This window comes from Camelus dromedarius, chromosome 28, assembly GCF_036321535.1.
Source record: "Camelus dromedarius isolate mCamDro1 chromosome 28, mCamDro1.pat, whole genome shotgun sequence".
Taxonomy (NCBI): domain Eukaryota; kingdom Metazoa; phylum Chordata; class Mammalia; order Artiodactyla; family Camelidae; genus Camelus; species Camelus dromedarius.
Window position 1 is genome coordinate 3,427,322 of NC_087463.1, and position 19,206 is coordinate 3,446,527.

The 19,206-nt window shown below is 39.8% G+C and overlaps 1 protein-coding gene and 1 pseudogene across 1 annotated transcript in view; one reads left to right on the forward strand and one right to left on the reverse strand.

Moving 5' to 3' along the window:
* Positions 1 to 240: 240 nt before the first annotated feature.
* LOC105098588 (rho GTPase-activating protein 20-like) overlaps positions 241 to 19,206 on the forward strand; it is a 62,738-nt gene continuing 43,772 nt past the window's right edge. Inside the window, exon 1 of the mRNA XM_064480284.1 lies at positions 241 to 323. Within this exon, the coding sequence (XP_064336354.1) occupies positions 244 to 323 (80 nt within the window). The 5' untranslated portion in view covers positions 241 to 243. The remainder of the gene's footprint in view (positions 324 to 19,206) is intronic.
* Positions 5,125 to 5,263, reverse strand: LOC116150273 (small nucleolar RNA SNORA18; annotated as a pseudogene).

The following is a 19,206-nucleotide window of genomic DNA, read 5'->3' on the forward strand; positions in this document are numbered from 1 at the left end:
AGCCGCAGCTGATGCTAATGGTTGGGTGCTCTTTCCCGAATACGCTGGTCAACATTTAAGCTCCTTATTCTCTGACCACGAAACAGACTTGCTGCTTGTACCGCTTTTTGCCACTTAGCTGTCCTGGTTTAGATGTTATTGTTTTATGTCCATGATAAGATTGCGAACTGGTATTGAAAACTGGCATTTACTTGCTTTATAGCCTCGTGGTCTTCACTTTGATTTGTTCCCCCTCAACAGAAAATGAAAGCACTAGCAGAAAGGAGGAGGAGTGCCCCATCCCTCGTCCTGGATGAAGCCCAGCAGAAACGGCCGAGGACCAAGTAAGTGTGGAGCTCTGTGCTACACATTTGGCACGTGCTGCGTTGTTTTTTTAAACGTGTGAGGTTTGTTTTTAATCAAGACCAGAATTCTCTGTTAACTAACAGAAAATAGGACTTTTGTTCTGAGGTTATTTAATAAGGCCTATTCTTTATGTGAAACATAAACATAATGAAATACATAATTAATTACTTTCATTTTCCTTTATTAACTGTTAGGATTTTTTTTCTATTTTTTATAATTGAGGTATAGTCAGTTGACAATGTTGTGTCAGTTTCTGGTGTACAGCACAATGCTTCAGTCATCCATGAATATACAAATATTTAGACACTTTTGAAATTCTGTTAAATAGCTGTGAATTTTGTCTCAGGATAGAAAAGGAGGAATTGGAATGAATGGATAAGCATAGACATGTATATAACAAAGGGATATTGGGTCTAATAGGGTTGAAAATGACTGAGAGAGGTGAAGTGCCAGGTTAGAGAAGAAGCCAATACGTGACTTACTGGGGTGGTTTTGAGTTAAGAGAACCAATATGACAATATTGCAACCATGACCCTCTGCCTTCCGGCCTCCCCATCACCTCTGCAATAATTGGTGCTTACATTGGAGCCGGTTCCCCAAATTCCTGCCTCACAAATAGTGAAATATGATGGGTTTTGTGTCAAAATAACCACAGGAAATAAAGTTTAAGTTGAAATTGTGTATGTTTTAATCTTCAGCTTGTTTCCTATGAGTGTCTCTAGGTCAGTAAGACGAGTACTTAGTGCCAGAGAACAGGACTTTCACTTACAGGAATAACGCCTTTACTCTGTGCAGTATCTGGTGGTTAATATGTGTCCAAAAAAAAAAGCTATTTTGGGTGTTGAAGGTGCACAAAATATTTGCAAGTAGCGTAATCTGGTAGGATTGGTGAAGACCTTAAAGGTCATCTGGTCTGGAGGTTTCCAGACCTTTCTAAGTCCGTACTCTGCAGTGAGACCCAGACACCTGCATATTTGTTTAAAAACCCTTCACAGTTAATTGTAATACACTCTGGGTGGAGAACCACTCCCGCAAGCTACAGAAGAATCCTTTCTTTAAAGAATGCTCTAAAAAAAAAACTCAAACAGAATTTTAAGAAAATATAGAATTATAATATTTATTTCTTGTAAAACAAACTGTGTGGATGTTATAAAACAAAAAAGTAAAAGTCCGCACTCTCTGTCCCCAGGGGTGACCACTATTAATCATTTGTATGTCCTTCTTACACCTTTGTTTATGCAAATGTGATTAGGATTTTTATAAGGTGTTATTTAGTAATTAAAGGCTTGTAGGTACCTGGTATTCAGTTATTATTTGTCAGATGAATTAGTTAATGAGCAAGTGACTCAATTTCCAAATCAAAATAGGAATTTAGTAAGTTAGCACAGTAGTTTCTGACTTTTCTGCCCTTCTTTGAGTAGCCAGTACATAAGACTTTCCTTGTTTGTTGGTATTATTCGTGAAATTCTGGCTAGGGAAAAATGCAGATCCATTTTAGCACAATGATTCTGAGTTATTGTTAGGAAGTTATTTCATGCAGCAAAATACCACAGGAACGCATGTATGTGGTCTGGGAATGCCACATATATTGGCATTCTTGTCGTACTTCATTGTGTACTTAGGGATAAACTCAAGTCACACAAACTTCTTCCAGAAAGTCACCTGTTTTGATATTTCAGCCCACCTTGTAAAAGTTACACCAAAATGTACCCGGTTTGGTTTTACGTTACAGTCTGTTTGCACTTTGACGTTGGCATTCGCCCATCTCCATCCTCACTATCCAAATTAATTTACTGTGTGTGTGTTGTTTGCAAGACTTCATAATAAGTACTTTCCATACATTACCTTTCACCTCTGCTTTCTGCTGCTGCGAGGAGAGGAAGGCAGTGCCAAGGAAGCACTGTGGTGCAGTGGAAAGGGCTTGGGCTTCGGCTGCGTCCAAATGCTGGCTCTCCATCCTGATTTTCTGTGTCACTTTGGGTAAATTACCTAATCTCTGAGTCTCAATGTTTTCCTCTGTAAAATATGAATCTAATGCTTTTGTCATAGAATATGAAATGAGAAAATAAGTGAAAATGCTTAGAAGGTTTACATAGTTATTATTAGTTGCCTCTTTCCTTCCCTTGGGTATATTTCATTTGTAAGGTTTAAATCTCTTGAATTCTCCAGCAAAGTCAAGTTTGTTAAGGAAAAGCCACTACTTTATCATCACAGTATCGTATGACTAGAAACAAATCGAGCCTGGCTCAGGATGTAGTGGAAACTGAGTTGTGTCTTGAGGATGACTTGCCCTGGGTCACACAGTTGGTTATAGCATTAGAGACGGGAATGAAAACCCAGGTCTCTGATTTTGATGGAATATTCTTTGCATTGCATAAAGACAAGGAGAATGATACAATGTCTAAGAGAATGGATTCTGGAGCCAAATGGCCAGGTTTTGAATCCCAGTACTGTCCCTTACCAGTTGTGTGATCTTGGGCATGTTTTTAAACCAGGGGTAATAATAAAACCTACTTCATAAGGTTGTAAGAAAGACTGAATGGCTCTTCTGTATGTAAAGCTTTTAACGTAGCTTCTAGCACGTAATCAGTGCTGGAATGAAGTGCCAGCCTGAAGGTTGTTAGTGGTAGTAGTCATAGTAGCAGCAGCACTGAAGCTCACATTATCCTGGAATAGAGACACTTTCAGGACCGTGGTAGATGCAAAATTTAAAAAGATGGAAGATGCAGTCTGGAAGCCAGCTTGACCCTAACATTAAATTCATTTTAGCAAGACAGTTATATTTCTAAGGTCACACCTAAAGTGAGATTAGTTCAGAATATTTGAAATTTATTCTCGGTAGACACTAACAATTCTTAAGGTCTCCCTAGGCAGAAGTTGAAAGTGTGCCTGGAATAATTCTGGGAAATTAGGGCCTGAGACATGGAGGATTGACCTGGTTTGCTTGGCCATTTGAGATGAGCAGACACCAGGGCACTCATATGTGCCAGAGCTGTGAGTCAGGGCTATCAGATTGGCTGGTTTGGAGTAAGGATGCTTGGATGAGAGGACCGCAGCAGAAGACATTGGGGAAGGAGGAAAGCAGCCGTTTGCTAACTGACTTCTTCCTCCTGGTCAGTTCACTCCTCTTGTGCGTGACTACACACACACTGGCTAACGTTGTCCTACTCAGGCTGCCCCACATTGTGTTCTGCAAATTCTTCCTTATTCCATTTCCTGTTTCTCTGTCTAGCATCTAACATCTAATTAGTCTCAAGTGGATGATGACTTAACCATACTTTCAAATGCTAGAAGTACATTTATACTCTCAAATAGTTTACTGAGGATTGTGGTCAGGCCTGCTTTCACAGCAGAGTGAAACACTGCTTCTACCGGCAATAGATTAAGTGTGAACCTGGCAGATACCATCCCTGAAATGAGCTGAATGACCTCACAAAGGCCCCTTTCATGATGAGTCTCTGGAGCCATTCTTTCTGGGTTTGAATCTGGCCCTGCTTCTTACCAGGCGTGAGAATTTTGGCAAATTTCATAACCTCATAGGGTACTAAAGATTTAGAATTATAATATATCTGGCACATTGTAAGTATTATATAAGTTTTTTATTGTGTAAAGGTATTAAAAATATATAAATTCCTGTGTGCCCTCTCGCGTGATGTGTAATTTTCTTAGTGTTCCAGGTGTAGGTTTTCTTCAGCTTGAATATCTGCTTTTGGAATGAAGGAACTGTGTTTTCTACTCTTTAAATGCACATGTTCAGTGCTAGGTGTAATACAGATATTCTGTAAATATTAGCTGAGCTGAGTGAGAGATTGCTTCCTTCCCCTGGCTAAGAAGGTCAGCTGTCTGTTGGAGCAGAAAGAGGGGTAAGAGTCCACTGCTACCTAAGGAAGTAACACAGCAAGTGTCAAAAGCCACACAAAGAAATGCCCATTCCAGAGTGACCAGCAGTTTAATGTTTGTTGATTTAATGCTCACATGTTTAACGTGTCTGTATTATGAGTCACTGCCACTGAGCCTCTGATGCGTAGCTCCTGGTGCGATGGATTCAAATCCTGCTCTGTCACTAATGGTCCTGGTAGAGTCACCTGGCCTTTCTTCAGCTAGGACTCTCCTTGCCTGTCAGCGGCGGGAGGAGGGGGAGGGTGAAGTTGACTAAATCTTTCATGTTCTTTGTCCACCAGCCCCTAACTCTATGATTTTGTGTTTCTTTATCCCAACCATAACTCAGGCGCAAGAAGAATGGAAAATGGTTGAGTGGTTCTTGAAAAGACTTGTTTTTCAAGTGTAGGATTTTTTCTTATTATGTGTAACATGCACAAAATTTTTGTCAATAAATTTTTAAGGAGTTTCTGTTCTGCTGTTCTGATGATTCCTTCCACTGCCCATCACCTTAGGTCTCCAATGTGTGAGTCATGATCTCTAAGATAGCCTTTCAAAAAGAACTTTTGCTTAATCCATGGTTGTCGTATTAGTCAGTCCACAGTTCTTGTAGTTGGGCTTTTTTGCTCTCCAGTGGACCGTGGACACACTTCGCAAATTCCCCACCTGTAATCTTTGAAATCCAATTTCCTCAAGCCCTTTACTTTAGGACCATATTTAGGGTCAGAGGAGATTGATCTGCCTGGTTCTGAATTTTAAATACCCTTTAAATATGCATTAAGTTCAAATCTTACTCACTTCTGAGCTGTCACACCCAGCTGACAGCACTGATCACTGGGACATGCCAATACCCGAAATAAAAACGTCTGACTGCTAGGCTTTTCACAGTTTATTTAGCAGCTCTGTCTTGTAGTTCTTTCCCGCAGATCTGACATGTAGTTCCGTGGGGAAAGGAAACCTATGGAAAGGAAAGTTACTCTCTGAAGCGTTTCCAACACTGTAGGTCTAGAGAAAAAGCCCCACTGGGATAGACCTCAATCTTGCAAAACCCTTTTGTCACAGCTCTTAAAACTCTCCAAGGGTGCTTCTGTCACAGAACTGAGGATTGTGTATCCCCCTTACCCACTTTGAGTGCAAAGGTCAAGCGTTTGCTCCTATGGGATCTTTGGTCTGTTTATTGTCATAATGTTGTTTTAGTAGCCAGTCTCCACAGTGGCCCCAATGATTCTCAATACTTGGAATTCACACTCCTGTCCAGTCCCCTCCAACAATGTATCAGCACTGATCCGTGTAACCAATACCATGTGGCAAAAATGACGACGTGTCACTTCCAAGGTCAGGTTATAGAAGCCTGAGCCTCTGTCTTGATTGCCCTCATGCTCTCTCCAACTCACTGATCACTTGCTCTCGGGGAAGACATGTCCTGAGCAGCCCTATGAAGAGGACTGCTGTGGGAGGAACTGAAGTCTCCAACCAGCAGGCATGTGAAGGAGCTTGCAAGTGAATTTTCCAACAGCCAGGTCTTCAGAGATCGTAGCCCTTGTTTTTTAAGTGTAGGGTATTTTTATTTTATTATTGCTTCACTGCAACCTCATAAGAGACCTGAGCCAGCCCCACCCAGCTAAGCTACTCCTTGGTTCCTGACCCTTAGAAACTGTATGAGATGATAAATGTTTGTTGTTTTAACTGCTGTGTTTTGGGGTAATTTGTTATGCAGCAATTGGTAACTAGTACAGGCACCTTCAAGTTATGAAACTAGCTTTCTAGAATGCTTCTCCTATGTACCTTTTATGTATTCTTATAGCTAGAGGTAGAAAGATGGAAACAGACTGTTCCCATTTATAAATGAAAATGCTCACTCCCCGGGTAATGTCATTTGTTGGAAAAGGGGCCAGATAACATTCTTTCTTTCTTTAAACAGTTTTATTGAGATACAGTTTATGCCATCTTATTTACTCATTTGAAGTGTACATTTCAGTGGTTGTTAGGATATTCACAAAGTTGTGAAGCCATCACCACAACCTTAGAGCATTTTCATCCCTCCTAAAGGAAACCTTGTAGCCATTAGCTGTCATTCCTCATTCTCTCCCATGTCCCTTCTTCCCCTGTCTCTACCTCTAAGCAGCCATTGATTTCTTTTCTGCCTCTGTGGCTTTGCCTTTTCTGGACATCTCATATAAATGCAGTCCTGCACTATGTAGTCTCTTGTCACTGGCTTCTTTCAGTTTTCATAATGTTTCCAGGGTTCATCCATTGATATGAGTTCATCAAGCTTGTATCGATTACTTTTCATTGTCAGATACTATTTCATTATATGGGTAAATATAGCAGTTTTGTTTATTTGCTCATCAGTGGATGGACATTTGGGTTAGTTTCACCTTTTGGCCGTTATGAATAATGCTGCTGTGAGCATTCATGTACCAGTTTTTATGTGGACATAGATTTCATTTCTCTTACATATATCTAGAAGTGGAATTGTTGGGTCATATGGTAATTCTGTTTGGCTTTTTGAGGAAGTACCAAATTCTTCCCAAGGCACCTGCACCATTCTGCATTCCCATCAGCAATGTATGAGGGTTCTAACTTCCCCACATCCTTACCATCCCTTGTTATTTTCCACATTAGTGAGTGTAGAGAGGTATGTCTATGTTTTTATTTGCCTTTTTCCCTTATGATGTTGAGCGTCTATTCATGACACGATGTGCTCGGTTCAGCTTGGTTCAGCTCGTGTATTCCCTTCCTCAGATCTGGATTCAGGTCTAATCTAGGCACTGCTATTAGGTTGGTTATCATTTCTAGGTCACTGAAAGTCATAAGGAGAATATATCTTATTTAGAGACAAAATATGTCATAAATGCATATAAATTTATTTCTAATTCAGATTCAGGACTATAGATGTGTTCATCACCCTAGCCTATGCTGGTATCTGTGTTTTCTGTCTTTCATGCTGAGAATACCACATTCAGTGACTCTGGGAATCTATGAATTGAACTATATAATTACTCACATGATTTTACAATATACAGTTTCAGAATAACATCATCAACACTACTACCATCAATATGATTACTCAAAATAGTTTGATTTTTTTTAAGCAATTATCTGTATCTTTATGACATATCCCATTAGTGATATACAGGAATATTGGTTTTTTTAAAGTGACTTGGATTAGTTTTTCTGTTTGTGGTTATTTTGGCTAATTTGTTTTAATTTTACTTTTATACTTTTATAGTTTACAAGTTTTATAGCTTATCCTTTATAATTTTATAGTTTTTACTTTTGTATAAAACTAAAAATTTGTATGGTTTCATAAAATTTTATAATTAAGTAAATATTTACATAGTACTTAAAACAAGGTATATTCAAAGAAGTTTAGTTTCTATCTCCTCAACCTTGTTTTTTTTTTCCCTCCTTTGCCATTGCCAACTTTCAAAACATTCAGTTTTTTATATAAGTAGATGTGAATTCTCTTTCTTAAATAATGATATATACTTTCCACCCCACTTTTTTTACATAACACTATCTCTACGGCCACTTCATACTAGTATATAGAGATACTTTTCTTCCCTTTCTACAGCTTACTGGTAATCCAGAGCTTACAGATGCAATGGTTCATTCAGCCAGTCTGATGAAATTATGATCACTTTTTTCCACTCTTCTGCAATAAATGATACTCTAGTGATAAGCTTGTACTTATCAGAAGTGGAATTGCTATCTATAATTTTGCTAGATATTGACAGATTTTCCATTTTTAAAGGTTGTGCCATTTGCATTCTCATCACTGATGTAGAAAGAGGTCCTGTCTCTGCCACAGCCTCACTTACAGATTATGTTGATGTGATGTATCCAGGGTGGTTTTCATTTAAATTTCTATTAGTATGAAGTAAAACATATTTTAAATTATATATTATGTAAACAAATGTAAAGTAAATTTTAAAATATTTACTCTGCTATGAAAACATAATCAGAAATGCAGGGCAAAAAAACAAACTCATCGGAGCAATGTAGAAATATAAAATGTTCTTTACATAAAAATAAATGCTGAATTATTATTTCTGCTGTCATTTTTTAAGTATAATTCAGAGTGTTAATTATGAGAAGGTCACTGGATTTTTCTTAAACTGAGAACTTACATCCAGATAATATTTCCATATCAGTACTACAGTCTTACGAAGTAAAATTTTACTAAACTTGTAAATTGACTCACTGGATTTAAAGGACTTTTTTTCAGCTAACTTTTGGATGTGAATTCCTTGTCCTCCTGCTGTTATTTTTCCCCCAGCGTGTCTCTCCCCCGTGTTCTGGATAAACACGTAAGTTCTTAGTTACACAAAAATGGGCTTATGGTTATGTTTGTGCACCTGGATAACAAAGCGGGCTAATTCCTCTTGGACTTAGTAACTGTCTGCTTTTTATGAAAAAAGAAAATAAGATGAAAACAGGAAAAACAGACAAAGGAATCAGTATCAACTTTTTATTTTTTAACCTCCCACAAGCGTTGGATAAGTAGGATAACTTGTAAGTGGAACTACTGGTCTAAGAATGGTCTCTGACATGTTTGTTTTGGAACTGTACAAGCTTCTGAACTGAGTACCAGAAATCTGTAGTGTAGAAATTTTGGACTCAGTTCTCACTGGGCTGAAATTTTTTTTAATCTAATGACAGTCAGAGATAGCTCTAATCTGGTGGAGGCAACATTAAACTGTTTTCTTACCTTTCAATTAGGAAAAAATTTTAACATGAAGTTTACAGAACAGCGCTCATATACTCAGTACCTGTATTTTCTGTATAATTGTTGACATTTGCCCTAATCATTTCCTCTGTATTTGTCTGGGTATCTCCATATCTATACGTTCTCCTGAGCCATTTGAAATTAAATTATACACGTAGTAATTTCACCAAAATACTTTGGTATAGTCCTCAATCTAGCCTCAATTTTTCTCTCATATCCGACCTTTAAGGTAAGAGAGTGGGTGAAAAACGGGCCAACATAATCAAACACTGGACATTCGTAAAGAGAGTAGCAGGCATGCTGCTGGTTTTCTAAGGCACTGAAAATAAGTGCCTTGAAATTTGGGTGACCGCTTTTAGTTCTGAGGGGAAAAGACCAGGGTATTGTCCTTGGAGACTGTGTTCCTGAGAATATCCGCTCTCCATTGGTGGAGGACGTGGGGCAGAGCTACTGTGGATGGGTGTGGGTAACTGGCCCTCTACTCCCAAGATCTAGTAAAAAAAAAAAAAAAAAAAAAAAAGGCTGACTTGCCAGCACTCTCCACTGGCCCCCAAGTTAAGCCTTGGGACTCCACCCCTTTTAAAAACTGATGGAAGAACAATTCATTACTCTGTATCTTCATCTATTCCCATGCCCTGTCATTATTTATTCACTTTTCTCTCTTTCTCACAGTTCTCTCTATAAGCCAGTGACAGCCATCTCTTCTAACACACACCTCAGATACCTAGAGGGTGTACCAGCCTGTGCAAACAAAACCTTCCGAGGTCAGTGGTCCAGAGTGTGGTCCTGAGAATCACCTGGGAAAATATTAGAAATACTGATTATAGCACCCTGCCCCATGCTGAATCAGAGCCTGCAGGACTAGGGCCCGGCATTCTACATATGTTTTAATCAGCCCTACATGTGACTCAGATATAGGTCAAATCTGAGGCCATTCACTGGGTGAAGTCTCATTCTCAGAAGTGATTAAGCCATAGTCAGGTAGCATAGCATAGGCCAAGGAGTGAGTGTCAGGTAATAAGGCTAATCCTTTGCAACACCAGAGGGCAATTTCCAGGCCTCTTCAGGATTTCTGAATGTCTGCAGAGGGCTGATGCAGGCTCTGGTAGCGCAAGACAAAAGCGAACGATGAATAGCCGCAGCCCGAGTCCAGGATGTTATAGACGAGGGCCAACCCCGAGTCCTCTGTGCATAGATGGCGTCACTAGTGAACGGTGTACCATGTTTCACTCTATTTGCATTTTGTGAACCCGAGTTTAACTTTGCCCTGTAAATAAGAGTGTTTTTTCAGCACACATTTTTTAAAAAAAATCTGCTTTCCCTCCCACGTAGGCACAGTGAATCAGACAAAACAAGTCGTCTTCCTCCTTGCTGGGCATAAACTGTTACTGTTCGCAGTAGGGGGGACTCTCTCCTTGAGCTACTTTTAAATACGTGTTGTAGTCTTTGTGCCAAGGAGATGGGAACTGTGATATCTTAAGGAAGAAGAGGATTATACAAAGGCTACAGGAAGGCAATTTTTTTTCCTAAAGCAAGTGACCCTTTAGGCTTCTTAAGGTTTCTAGGAAAGTCCCGAATGGGTTTCTCCTTTGCCTGTAGGACACAGGTCAGTATCCACGGCTTCTGGACCATTTACCCATGTGGGAAAGGCAGAAAAACCTCTTGGTCTCAGGATTCTGCACCAATACAAACCAGAGGTCTGCTGCCATTGAGGGAGAAGCTAGAAAGTCTGTTTTTTTTGTTTGTTTGTTTGTTTTTGCCACAGAGCTATCACAAATTCAAGGCAGAATTAGGCTGCCATGGGGATTGAGGAAGGGCAGGACTATGAGAAGACCCTACCTCAGAGGCCCAGGTGCGTAGACTCTGCCTAAAATTGAGACAGGCCAGGAGGACTGAGAACCCCACTTGTTCCCACAAAGAGCCTAATGCTGAGTAGCATGCAGTAGGAACCTCCTGCTAGGACAAGAGCAAGAGCTGGCAAGAACCACCCTTCCACGAAGCGCAGGCGTTCAGGGGCAGCTAAAAGATGAAAGCGGACCAGGAACACTGAGAAGAACTCTGTAGCGTTCCAGGCCTCACCCTAAGCACAGGCGGTAGTGGTCCGTCACGGGGAGAATCCGAAGCCTGTGGTTCACTGATGTTAAAGACAGCAACAACAAAACCCAAACCCAGCTCAGCAACTGACTAAAGCTTCTCAGCCTCCCATGCTAACGATAATGACCTGACAGAAGAGGCGTGCCCATTTCCATGAGTAAATACCAGCCTCTATTATTCTTCTATCACAATGTCTAGTATTCAATCAAAAGTTTTGTGACACAATAAATGGCTAGAAAAAGACCCATGGTTGAAACCTAAAGCAGCCAGCTAGACTTAGAGACGATCTGGATGTTGAAACTATCACATGGGGATGTTAAAACAACTATGATTGATATGTTAAGGCTCTAGTGGAAAAGGTGGGCAGCAACCATGAACAGATGGGGAATTTTAGCAGGGAGGTGGAAACTGAAAAAGAGCCAAATGGAAACGTGGGAGATAAACATGTGCTATCAAAGGTGAGGAATTCTTTAGCAGTTTTATCTGCAGACTTGACGTAGCTGAAGAAAGAATCAGTAAACCTGAAGATGGATTAATAAGAAATTTTCCAACGTTGAACACAAATTAAAAACATGTGACTTATCCAGGAGCTGTGGAATAATGTCAGACGGCCTGTCATACGTGTGAGTGGTCCCAGAAGAACAGAGAGGAAAATGGGGCAGAAAAAAATATTTGAAGATACAAATGGCCAAGAATTTTACACAATTAAGGAAGAAGCTCAGAAGCTCTCAAGCTGAATAAATAAACCAAATTTTGTGTATTGGTAATGGAGGGAGGACATCCTGGCAGGGAGGGATGGCTGGAACTCTCAGCTCATTGTCTTGTCCCTTTTCATCCATGTACCACTGAGGATCTTGCTCTGCTTATCACTGCTGTCATCACACTGATAATTTAAGACTTTAACCCTAGTGTACATATAGCGCCAGCATCCCAGCAAAGGCAGACTGTGTGGGATTACCTAAGTGAGACACAGGAGTGCATTTCTCCACGTGTGTTCAGTGTGAGCGGGCAGCATTGCTGCTGTCGGATGTTCAGTTGAGGGGACAGAGGGTTCTCCATCAGCTTTCACTGTATGTATAGCAGAGTAAAAGCTGTGGGAAATAGGGAAGTAAAGAAACCTCTTCAATCTCACGTTCCTCTCAGGTTCCTTTTCCCTGATCTTCACAAAAGATAAACTCTAGAAGGAACAGGCATTTTGTTTGTCTCATTCACCTCTTAGAACAGTGCCTGGCAATTGTTAATTTATTCAGTAAGTATTTAAATGCCAACTATTTGTCAGGCACTTTTCTAGGCATTTGGGTATATTGTTATGCGGTCCTTGCTTTCATGGAGTTTACATTCCAGTGGGGGGATGTGGATGGGAAAATGCAAAACAAATGAGAGTATTAAAAAGGAGTACCTTGTGTAAGAGAACAAAACAGGGCCATAGAAGAGAGAGTGGCTAGTCTCAGTAGGATGGCAAGGCAGGTGCCCCTGAGCTGGACGCCTTTCTCGTGGTCCTCTGAGTGCCAGCCCCAAGGGGCTCCACATTCTTATGTGACACCAAGTCCAAGAGTAAGAAGCCAGAGTCGGGCACTCTTATCCACTTCAGAGACCTGCCTCTTCCCGTGTCACTAGCCCTGACAGTATCTGCCAACTGCAGAGCAGACCCATGACTGCCTGTGAGGAGCTTTATAAGATGATAGCAAGATGGACATCATCATCGTAATTCATTCAGCAAACCTCCATTGACTTTCCGGTGGCCAGACGCGTCTAGGAGCACAGTAGTGAATATGACGGACAAAGCCCCTTGCCCTCATGGGGGGCAGGGACCCTGATTTTGTCCTGCTGATATTTTGGGCACATGAAGCTCTGGCTCTAAAGAGAAGACGACTTGCTTCCCACCTCCCCGTTTGTTTCATTCTCTTTCCAAAGTCTGTCTGCTTAGCTCCCTGGTTTGGAAAAGGAGACTGGGGTACAGCCAGTGGAAAGGTGGTTAACATGGCTGTATTTCTGTGGGTTACTCGTACTCCCCATAGGTCTCTAGAGTGAGGTCGCTGGAGAAGCTTTTTCTGAAGAATGAGAAACATGAAACTTGCACTGCAATTTATATTCTGCTTAGCCTTCTCCAAACCCCTGCATTCAGAAACCTCTGGAATTTATTTCCAATGTAATTTTATTGGGAATGATAGAAACAGTAGAGCATTTTCCGACTAACCTCCCTTTCTAGGGAGGCCTCTAAGACAGGGGATATTGCTTCAGCCCTTTGCTGAATGGTCAGAGAGAGCGCTGTTAGCAGCACACTAATGTCTTCACAGTCTGGAAATAAATCAGGCCGCATGTATGTTTGCTCAGCTCCCAACACAGATGCAGTGCGTGCTTTCTGCTCTGTTAAGGCAATGATGTCATTCTAGCTGTGTGAAAAATGACTTTAAAAGGTGGTTGGGTTTTAGTAGTGCTGTCATTTCTTACTTTGTCTGGCCTTTAATATGTGCATTTCACACTTGAACATGTGCCGGCAGTGATTTTTAAGTATTCCATTTATTACTAACACTTTTAAGGACTTTCAATAAAGTAGAAATTAATACACTTGTTAATTAGTATTTGTTTATGATCATTGTGATTCATCTCTTGATGATCTGAACATGAGAAAAAAAATTTTGAGAATGATGAAAGGATTTTTTAATGATAATTTTAATACGATGATTCCTCGTGATGAATGTCCAGTTGGTGAGAACTTCATAATGTTTCTCTCTCTTTTTTTTTTTTTTTTAGTTTGGTTCTGATTTCAGTTCAGCACACATTTGTTGAATATATGCTAGGCTTTGTGTTTTATAAGGAGCAAAATTTAAAGATCTGCCCTTGTATGGGGGGTTAGAATTCCAAAATCACACTGGGCATCTTAGCACATGCTTTTGGAAATGTGCACACAGCCCAAGTCTTTGAGAGGGGTGAGTCTGAGCTAGACTCTGTTAACTTAGGCAAGAGAAACCGTTTTTTGAGGGTTTTTTTCCCCCTAATATCTTTTAGCTTTTTCTCAGTTTTGGAATACTTTGATCACTTGAAGCCGCTATGAATGAAATTGTGTGAAGTCAGATACTCATCTTTCTGGAATTCTCCTGTCCTCTTTTATTTTTATTTAGCAGCATTGATGGAAAAGAGTTCCAGAAATAGAGTGACGTGGATGTATAAGTGGGACTACAATCGTGAAGTAGGCGGGGAGCTGGAGCAAATAAGCAAATGCATCTGCCTCCTCCAGAGAGTTACTTCTTTACGCTGTGCTCTACCGGGTTACCATGGTAATCATGTCAAACAAGAGGACCGCTCTTTCCCACCCCTCTCCTAGTCCAGCCAAAGAGTATTAATACCAACATTAGATTCAGAGCAAAGTGGCTCTGAGGTTTGGTTTTGGTTTCTGAGTGGTCCAGATAAACTGAGTGATTTCCCTAGTTTAATTTTGTAGGTGGAGAAGACACTGTTTTGTTTGTTTAGCTATTAACCCTGCAAACGTTTTAGTCCTCTGTACCAGGCACAATTCTAGAAACAGAGGATCAGAAATAAGACATGGACTCTGCCTTACTGCACAGTCTAAGGTGCTCACTGGGAGCGCCATTCAGTTGGGGAAGCAGGGCTCACAGACACAAGACACATAAAGAACATGAAAGGGAGCATGCAATTCAGTGCTACGTAGCGCATCTGCAGTGCATTCAGTCCACGAGTAACACCTGTTACGAGTCAGATACAGCTACTCTATCAGAATACAGACTTTAAAGAAATATATTTGTATAGTTTCTGTTTAGAGAAGAGAAAGATTGCTAAGTAATGTAGGTAATTGAGACATACAGTGAAAATATTCCTGGTCTCCAAGTCTTTGTAGCAACAGTGTTTGTATTGTGACCAGTTTCAACCAAAAAAATGGGAAAACAGCCAAAGATCATTTACTGTGAGGAAAAACTAGGTGAAAAGGACTGCCAAAACTGCTGCTTCTGCCCCAAATTGAATGCATAATCCAAAGCCTGCTTACTTTCAGCCATCAGAAAACCATTGCTCTAGGCCTGACTTTGCAATAAGCAGTTTGGTGACTTTGACAAATCAGTTGATCTTTTTGTGCTAAAGTTTTTCTTTTGTCCAAAACCTAACTCTCTTGAGAGACTCAGATCCAATGCCGACTCCTCTGTGAAGCTTTTTCTGATGTCTTCCTCCATGCCCACCCGCTTCATCCCCGTTCACCACCTAATTGTCTCAAAGGATGCCTTCTGACTCCTAAATTCCCTTCATCCTTGAGTTGTACCTCTTTTCTATGGTACTTACCACTTTGACCTTATATCGTATCATTTTTTACATCAAGTTACACCACTTTCAATACGTCTCGATGCCAATCAATGGTCCTGGTCAATTTAAAGGATTTTTTGTGTGTGTTTGGTTTTGCATCTTGCTTTGGTGACAGATGCCGAAGTTTTACAGGGTGAAAATAGTGATTTAAAATGCCAGGCCTTTTAAGTGCTGTGTCGTAGCAGATTTCACTCATACTTGCACAAGTGGTGACAGCCCAGGTGAAAAGGATTCATAATTGGAGTTTCTTATACAGTAGTAAATATAAAAATTGCTTCTCTTAGCAACTTAAAAATCTTTTAGCTCAACATTTGTTGACAGTATACATTGTATATATTCCATAGAAAGCTTTTATTTTAACGATTAGACTCACTTTTGTTTGAAATTGGAAAGTGTATTAGATTTTAATGCTTTCAGGAATTAATGTCAAGATTAGAATTCCCAACATAGGCTCAGCTGAAGCACTTGAAATAATATTAAGTTAGCCCTGTCTGAAATTACAGCATCTTTTTAGTATGTTATTTCTGTTTTACCTACAATAAGTGAGTTTTAGGACAGTAAAATAAACAACTTTTTGGTTCTATTTACTGACAGCCAACTCATTCTGCTTTATTAGTTTTCCCTTCTTCCTCAGCTTGTAACTGTCGGGGCGCCCAGGGCTCAGTACTTGACCCTGTTCTCCATCTATGCTAACTTGCTCCATGACCCGATCTCTGCCGTAGCTTTATCTCCCTTTTTCTAATTGTTATTTCAAATTTACATGCCTAAGACCAAATTCCTTATCCCCATCCCTACCCAAGGTCCCCATGCCAAAAATCAATCTGTCATCAAATCCTATTAAGTTCTACCTTGAATGTATCTAGGATAGAACTCTTTCTTACCACCTCCACAGCTACCAAACCACCATCATTTCTATACTGAGTTACTGCATTTCAAAAAGCCTCTAATGAGCTTTTACTAAGGAACTTTAATTCATTCTTTCATAATGAAGTAGAGCTGTCCTTTCTGAAGAGGTGTCATTTGCACCAGAGTGTTTGAAGTTCTAAAACTTGGGTTTTTATTGAATTGGGTTATGTCATTGACATAATTTGCATGTATTTTTTTAAGTTCTCAGAGACGATGCTCATAAGATCTTGCTCTCTCCTGTAATGCCTTGACCTTATAATTCTCCCTATCATGCCTTGACAAGTGCTTTGTACTACGTGGATTCCCAGCAGATACTGTTGAGCAACTTCTGTGTCCGGGCTGTGAATAAGTCACATGGTTTACTCCACTCTTTGGAGATAATATCTCTTTGTGTATGGATCTCGCTCTGTTAGGGTGACTGTTTATCAGTGTCCTTCTCTGTCCTTTAGTCTCTCCTCCCATATTGCTTCTGCCTTTACTTATTTAATGTTTGTGTTTTCCTTGCTCTTTAAATATTAGCGTCGCTGATAAGATTATTGTTCTCATTGTGTCACTTATGCTGCCGGTTGCAATCAGTATTTTGATGATAATTTTGAAGTTGTCCTTTGTATCCTTGCTCACTCTGTTTATCTAACCATTCGTCCATGTATCCTACAAGCCCTTATCCTACCTTAGTACATTTTGAACCTGGCATTATCATTATCATTAGGCTCTGTTCTGTAATCTCAAGTCAGAATTCAGACTGTGTAGTATGAGCTACATGCTGCATCATTTAATCAGCAATGTTAATTTGGAAGTGAAAATAGTAGTACATATTGCATACAACCTCGTTATGGTATAATCTCTACATACACTTTTCTTTGGTAATTTGAATGGGATTTGAATGTGATTTTTATCTAGATGATGCCTATTGAAATGTAACTGTAACTTTTTGTATTTTATACCATTAATAAGACAGATAATTCCTTTAGACTAGATTTCCTAAAAATGTGCGCTTTTTTTAATGTTTGAAATGTTTGAGATAGTCATGAATATCTAAGGGACAGATTTGTATTGTTGAATAAGATAGAATTTTGATTTGATAATAGTTTTTGTGGCTTCATTTCAGTAGTCATCTCTTTGTTCTAAATTATTTCTGGGCTAATTTATTCTCTAAGATTTACTAGGGTTAGCTTTGCTCAGGCAATATAGAGATTGGTAACGTGACTTATCATCATAACCAGGTAGGGTAAAATAGATGCCAGAATTTGAATGCGAGGTTAAATGAGTTGGGCTTACTCTTTAGACAGTGTACATGCTGTGCATTGACAATATACGTCAAGAAGACTAATATGATAGAAGCAAGAAGTGAATAGTATGGATTGAAAAAGTAAGAGCAAGGAAGTAGAGAGTCCAGTTAGGAGTTTATTACAAATCTAGACTCAGGAGATTTTATTTTTTAATTAGAATGTCCTTAAACATAAGATGTGATTACATATGGGGGACAAAAGAGAGAATAAAAAGTAGCAGAAGGGCCCTCATTCATTTCTCATGGGATTGTACAACGGTTACAACCACTGTGAAAAGCAGTTTGGTGGTTCCTCAGTGACTTAAACATAGAATTACCATATTATACAGCAGTTCCACTGCTGGGTCTACTCAGAAGATAAAAGCAGGTTTTCAAACAAGTGTGCACACATTTTTTATAGCAGCACTATTCACAATAGCCATGAAACAGCCCAAATGTCCATCACCTACTGAATGGATATCCATACAATGGAATATTATTCACCAATAAAAAGGAATGAAGTACTGATTCATGCTACAATATGGATGAACCCTGAAAGCATTATGCAAAATGAAAGAAACCAGACATAAAAGGCCAAATATTTTATGGGCTGAAATATCCAGAGTAGGCAAATTCATAGAGACAGAAAGAGGTTAGTAGTTGCCAGGGACTGGGTAGAGTGGGGAGTGATTGTTTAATAGGTTCAGGTTTTCCTTTGGGGATGATGAAAATATTCAGGAACTCTAGGTAGCGGTGATAGTTGCACAACATTGTGAACATACTGAGTGCCACTGAATTTTAAAATGGTTAAAATGATAAATTTTATTTTATGTGTGTTTTGCCATAATTTTTAAAAATAACTTAAAATTAAGCTAGTTTTTTTTTTTTTTTAAAGTGGTGCTAGAGTAAGAATCATGGACTTAAATGCTTTCAGGTCCCTGGGAGTTGCAGGATACAGAGTAAAGAGTTTGCAAGTGAGGGAATGTGGTGAACCAGGCAATCAGAATGCAGGCCAAATAAAACATGACTGTGGGCTGTGGTTCTCAACCTCTGTTACAGAGTGAACTGAGCAGCAATGACGTGATGTCAAGTAGCTGCTTTATGGTAGAATCAGACTCAGCAGTTGTGTAAGAGTAGAGGGTAAGTCTAACTTGTTTACCCCATGTGTTCACCATTCAGCATGGTGCCTAGCCAACACACACAGATGCTCAGAAGGCATTTGTTGGATGAAAAATAAATTAAAAATAAGTAAATAAATAAAGACTGGGCAGTAAGTCTGTTGTATTCCTTTTCTCAGCCAAGTCGATCTCCATTTACCCCACCCCCAACTAATCAGTTTGCAAATTTTAACGATCTATATTTTTAATATCTCTTGAATATGTTTTTTCTCCTATATCCTCTATCCTTTTCTCACTGCCAACTCAGGCCCATGACATTTCTTGCCTGAGATTACTGCAACAAATTCCTAAAGGTCTCCCTTCCTCTAAGCTTGCCTTCATTTATTCTCTTCAACATACTGTAAACCACAGCGTCCTGCTTAAAATCCTGCAGTGCTTTCATACGGAGTCTGAAGGTTGTGGGGAAAACACCTGTAATATATTGCCCCTTCCTCGTCTGCTGCTCCGCCTCTCAGACCTCTGTCATGCCAGCCGCTGGGAACTTCCCAGGGTTA